Raw genomic sequence first — 6,265 nt, forward strand, 5'->3', positions numbered from 1 at the left:
TCAGTGTCGCAGCATTGCTACATGATATGTTTCTTCACTTGTTAAATTAGACTATGTTACTTATTGTAGTTTTGGGTGGCTGATTCTTCCGCCTTACTCTCTAGGCTCTACTTGGCTGTCAAGAGAGGTAAGGAGAATTAACTTAATGGACAGAGAGTTAAGAAAATCGAGAATTTTCACTTGTTAGGTTTGATGAAGATCCTCTTTTTCCTGCTAATATTTTCTCTTTGGATTTTGATTTTTTTCACGTCAAGCAGAGGTGAGAGAACACTGCCCTCCAACTTTCTTTGCTTGGCACATTTTGAGGCGTGGATATTGGCACATTTCCCTTTTGCTTGGTAGATTTCAGTCTAACTCAATGTTTTTTTTTTTTTTTTGCCATTTCCTTTGTCACTACACCTTTTATTTTTTTGTTATGAAAAGGAAAATCCATGAAGTCTCTACCTTTGTCTTCTAGACGGGTACTCTACCTGTCATGAATGTTGACTTGTGTGATTTCAGCATTTTCATTCATAGTTTCAACACTGTCTAGATTCAAGAAAACCTCTCAGCAGGATGGAAGAGTTCATATATTGAAAGAATATGATCTTGGAGCTTAGTAAATGAGATGCAATACGCATGCCGCCTAAAATTTGAATTATTCTTCCGTGCACAGCTTAAGAATGAGATGTACTGGAACCGCACAGCCTTGTTCACCTCATTGTGTAGAACATCACAATCCCATCAAAAACAAAATGAGATTATCTCTTACACTCAGGTTGGAATTGTCCATTGAATCTCTTGGTATCTTTGCAGTAGTCATAGATCATGAAGTTTTCTCTGACCCAGTTCAGCTGAACTTTCTGCACATCATTCAGCTTACCGTATAAAGGTGAAGCCCACCAGTTAGCATGCAGGGGTAGTTTGAGCACGTTGGCTGATGCTGTCTGGCCGGTCCAGTCCATGTGCAAGTTCTCAGACTGAGCTGGTGGTATCTAGCTATAAATGGTGCATTTTTCCAGTCAATCTTTATCAGGCCACCTCTAGTTGCCCAATCATCAGCATTCCATAGGCTTGAGTAGCCTCTCATTGATTGCTTGCTCGCTAATGGAATCCCAAATCTTTCATAATTTCTGAAATCTCGGATTGGAAGCCCATCAGCAAACCACCTGCAACAAGCAAAATGTTGTGGGCTGTGATTGCTTAGTTGAATAGCACCAGTACTATATCGAACATAAATTCGATTGCTTAAATTGTTAGCTACAGATTGTTCACTTCTTCTAGACACTGAGGATGGTGGCCATGTTGCCGGAATTTGGATACTTCAAAAGATATTTAAAGCATGTATAATATGAAACCTATAGATGTTATGTGTAAAATTTATAGGATGTAAGTGTGAATGATTCCCTTCACTTGAAAGCAAGGTTGGATCTCATTAAAGAAATAGATGTGCATTGGAACTAGAATGATGCTCTGGTGATGTCTAGCAGCCAGGGTATAAAGACTGTGGTTTATACCCTATTTGGCCAAGGCCGGCCTCGCGCGATAGCATGATACTGACCCTTAATTATTTTAGGGTCATGTATGAATCCAACAAATATTGTTCAGCATTGCTTCATAAATCAGTGAATCAACAAGTACGAATATGAACTAATGTGTAGTGATAAATATCATATCAACTGGTGCTTGGCAGGTCTCATCTTTTATACATTGTAACTGTTCTTGTAAGTATTGCTTTCCTAGAAAATATTTAAACTAAACTTGCATTAGTGGTTTACAGCTGTAATTTAATTTGTTTTCCTGTGATCTTTATATGAATCAACAATACATCTCTGTAATCACGTCAAAACCTGACTTATACTCCAACTGTATGGTATACCCTTTTCTTTTCCTTTGCTTCTGAGCAGTATGATATGTTTAAGCCTTGTTAGATTTGAGAAGTTACCAATGGCTGAACCCATCAAAACAGATGGTGTTAAATTCTGTAGATGTATTTATTTCAGGAACAACTTGGAGATTAATAGAGTCAACTTGCACAATCTGACTTGGGTTCCAATATATGGTGTAGTTGTGGAAATCAGAAGTCGGGTTGAACCAAGGGTAGAATTGCTGCTCCCTATTTCCTACACCTTGGGTGAAAATATTTGTGTGAATGATGTAAGGTTGTCCAGATAAATTTCGCAGGAACTCGAAGTCTATCTCATCATGCTTGCTTCCGGTTGATGGCATCTGCAACGGATGCGGAATATATATACTTCAGTTATAGCTGTTCTATAGAAATCCAATGTCAAGTTTGTGGGAATGAACTCTTGTGACCGTGGTACATTAGGACTTACATAGTATGCAATAACAGTGCCAGCTGAATTCCCTGGAACCAGTTTTATTTGCATTTCTATACTTCCAAACAGAAACTCTTTGTTTGTTTGTATCGCAGAACCTAAAATTGAAATAGTAAAATGTAAATTGAATGTGAATCTGAAAAAGAGGTAAAATGATAACACAAGATGATGGACTGTTAATCATCAAACACTAATGTATTGTATCATTTTTGTATAATCGTGACCTACCCCAGTTCTATGTTGTCACATTAGCTTAGAATCATAAAAACTTATTAACAGAAAAAAAGAAAGAAAGAAACAGACTGAATTGGTATTGCCACAGCAGCTGGTCCTATATGTTGCTTAAAAAGTCGAGCCCGTATCCTTCTGTACAGAAATTTATTTCAACCTCATCTTCCTTTTTTTTTTTTTTTTTCCTATTTTATTCAGAAGAATCTTTCTTCTTACATAACAAATGCAAAATACGACCGGTACAACATTGAGACTTTACCTGAGTTTGGCCAATAAAAGGTGTGATCATCGGTTAAGTAGTGATCCATATAAACAGCTTGACATACTCATTTTTCTTTTCTTATCTAAAACATATTAGCTTTGTGTATCATCGTGACATTTCATATATTTCTTTCAATGATTAATTGTATATATCACAATTAACAAGATATTTTCTTTAGAAGTTATCAAGAGAAGGAGAATTTGATCATCCTTTATTCTTACTTGTTGCATTTTATTTAGGGTAAGCACGCATGAAAATTCAAAAGCAAGATATTACGGGTCAGACAGCAATAAGACTATTTTTAAAAGAAAACACACTTCATTAATAGATTTTATTACCCAGGTATAAACGGTGAATTAAGGTTCTCAGAGAGAGACGCTGCTGTCACTGAACTTGTTGGCAGGTACATTTTTGCTATATTAACATCTTTGCTACATTTTTAAAATTATGATTACTTTGTTCTTTGTAAACCTCTAGATATTTGCTTGGCCTCAATTCTCTAAGTTGCTATGGTATGGGATTTACTATGATATATGATTTATGATCATGATCACTTAAAAAGAAAATATGAATTAACTATTAGACCTCACGATAAATGTGTAAGGATAAATTACCTTTGTTTGATTCAAATGTTAGTCAGGTAGTTAACTAAGGACATATGATTGGAATGTGGAGTATTTTTCAATTTGCATTCATTATTGGATTCTTTTTTTTTTTTTTTCCAAAACAATACACACAATCTGAAACCTGGACCTCCTCTAAGGACAAGCCCTTACGGGAGAGGCATCAACTAGTTGAGCTAATAGCTGTTGGCCACAATTCGCCTTCTCAGCTTCTCAAAATTTTATCATATATTAAACACCAATATTTTTCCTAAGCAAATATTAGACACATCAATGTGATACTCCTCATTATGCAATCTAAAATCTGATGTGATAACAAGTTTTTTTTTCATAACTTAAATGGTAAAATATTTTTTGTTCAAACGTGTAAGGTTACAAGGAGAATGAAAAAAAAAAAAAAAAAAAAAAAATCGTACAGGAGCTCATGAAGTCAACACGGACAAATATTTTTTTAGCACAAGAATAATTATAATCTTCAGCAAGAAATATTCTCTATATATGCATATACACCGAAACATGTTTCTGCAGAACTAGAGTTAGGTTTCTTTTTTTATATATATATAAAAAAACAAACAAATTAGCAAGCCTTGTTTCTATACATGAGACCTTATCGAGCAAGAGTGCAAGGTTGTCGCCATTGTCCCAGATTGTTGAGTTCTGTGAGCCCAGGTGAAGGAGAAATTATTGGGGAGAGTGAGGGTGGACTCACTCCACCATAGGCAAAGTGAAAAAAAGGCTTTTGATTGACTACTTCTCACCTCACATCCAATCATGGCTAAGCGTGATTAGCAATTAATGAAGAGTGGACTGATGTGTGGAGTTTTTATTGATTTTGCCTATAGTAGAACGAGTCTACCTAATAATTTCTGTGAAGACAGTGTCAAAGTAAAAATGAGCATGAACAAGACCTTGATTCAGTGCCACCAGTGACACAAGAGCAACAAGGAGAATACCCAGATTCCCCATTTGCAGCCAGCAACCAGGTGTGCCTTCTGCCTTTATGGAGCCTTGCTTTGGTGCTTTCAGAAATGACCATGAGTGTCTTATATAGGATCTAGAGCACATTGTGGTTGACGAGGAAATCAAAGGAATCCTTGCCTCCCTAGTTCCTACCTAGTTTTTATGAAATATCTAGAAGAATAAAAGCTTGCAATGTGACGTGTTCATCTTCTCCGTAGGAACACAATATAGTTTCCCAGCTTTTCTTGAACAATTCCATGCCTTGGTTGGAGAGAGTGGTGCCCTCTACTAATGGTCGTCTGAGGGTAGTCTATAGCTACATATTTTGCTGATGTAATGCTGCCGTGTTGGTTTTACCATCTAATAATTTGATGAAGAGGTGTCAATAAAACTATATGACAAGCTAAATATTTTTATTTGTTTTGACTGCTAACGTTATTGGTGTCGTGACCTTCCAGTTGGTTGGCACCTCGTCGTGGTGGTGGTGGTGGTATTATTGGTCGTGCGAGGGACAGCAGCACTTCTTGGGTCCCTTCTACTGGAGGAGCCTCTTGGGCGTTCCATGTAGGTCCCGCCTCAGAATGGTTTGTTCCAGTTTGGTATGGAAGATAGGTGTCAAGATGGTCGGTGCAATGAAGTCTGTTGTAAGGGGGAAAAAAAAAAAAAAAGTAAGGACCATTGTTAGACCAAATCATTAAGCAAGTATTAATTAAATTCAAAATCCATGTTTGCTGATCCAAATATTCATGGTTAGTACACAACAAAAACCCTGCCATATGATATAATCATTTCGTTTGTGACAAGTGGGAATCTTGTTTCTCGAAGCAAAAATTTCTTGAAAACAAGTGAAAAAGAAATGTCTTGCCAAGTTCCATATAGAGATATTGGGGATTTCACCCATGCCTGACGCTATTATCCTAGGACTATCAATCTGCTGATTGAATGCAGAAGCACTTTTATTCAAATGGGATCAAAATTATGCGTTCCTAAGTTGTACAAAAATCCTTGATACTTGGATATGGGGCAAATATACATATAATCTACAACTCACCCACCAAGATGTAATTCTTTGCTCCCTCATCCTTGATGAATTAATTATCTTGTGATATAATGAAAAAAATCCATTTATTTCATGGTTTACATTTGTAAGGACATACAAAATCAATATTTCAGGAAAACTCATGAATAGAAGAAAGATGAAAAATTTAAGCCGAGACTTGAATTTATATAGAATTGCTAATTCGCTTGTTCTTCTTACTACACCTAATCATATTGCAGCGCACTTCAATTTAATGCAGGAACAAAGGGGAGGAGGATGATATTAATCAACCGTTCTCTCTCCCACCCATGCACCATAGCACCCTGGAAGGGCCACCGGCGGCGCCGCCACAGATGATGACGTCGGCACTGATGCCGCCGGAGCCGGAGGCTGGGTAGCAGCGAATTCGCGGAGGACGACATGGTTCTTCGGGTCGAGGAAAATGGAGCGGTTATTCGCGAAGACTAAGACGTTGACGAGGGGCTACCGGTTGCTGTATTCCCTCTCTTCCGTGGTCTCTTTGAGGAAGGGGATCGATAGCTTGTAGTTGGTGGGCTTGGATTGGCCTTTGGGCAGCACGTATTCGTAGCTGTATTGGCGGCGGCCGCCGATCGCGACGAAGCTGCCGTCCGGGAAGATCTGCTGGGTCGAGTACGTGCATGCTGCCACCCCATTGGACGCATCATTCATGGTTGCCTTCCAATGTACAAACTCTAAAACATCTGCATTTAATTATTGTAGTACTCTTTCATTATCTAGGATACATAGGCATTCCCTACTTTTTGTTACAAGAGAGAGAGAGAGAGAGACGATGTGTCTGATCCAATAACTT

The 6,265-nt window shown here is 37.8% G+C and overlaps 1 protein-coding gene across 1 annotated transcript; it reads right to left on the reverse strand.

Moving 5' to 3' along the window:
- Positions 1–740: 740 nt before the first annotated feature.
- LOC105048389 (probable xyloglucan endotransglucosylase/hydrolase protein 26) lies at positions 741–4,400 on the reverse strand. The gene is given in 7 exon segments (XM_073261018.1): positions 741–890; positions 892–930; positions 932–1,148; positions 2,015–2,208; positions 2,316–2,416; positions 4,034–4,104; positions 4,303–4,400. Coding segments are annotated over 7 exon segments (870 nt in total).
- Positions 4,401–6,265: the final 1,865 nt, after the last annotated feature.

Source organism: Elaeis guineensis, chromosome 7 (genome assembly GCF_000442705.2).
Source record: "Elaeis guineensis isolate ETL-2024a chromosome 7, EG11, whole genome shotgun sequence".
In the NCBI taxonomy this organism is placed as follows: Eukaryota; Viridiplantae; Streptophyta; class Magnoliopsida; order Arecales; family Arecaceae; genus Elaeis; species Elaeis guineensis.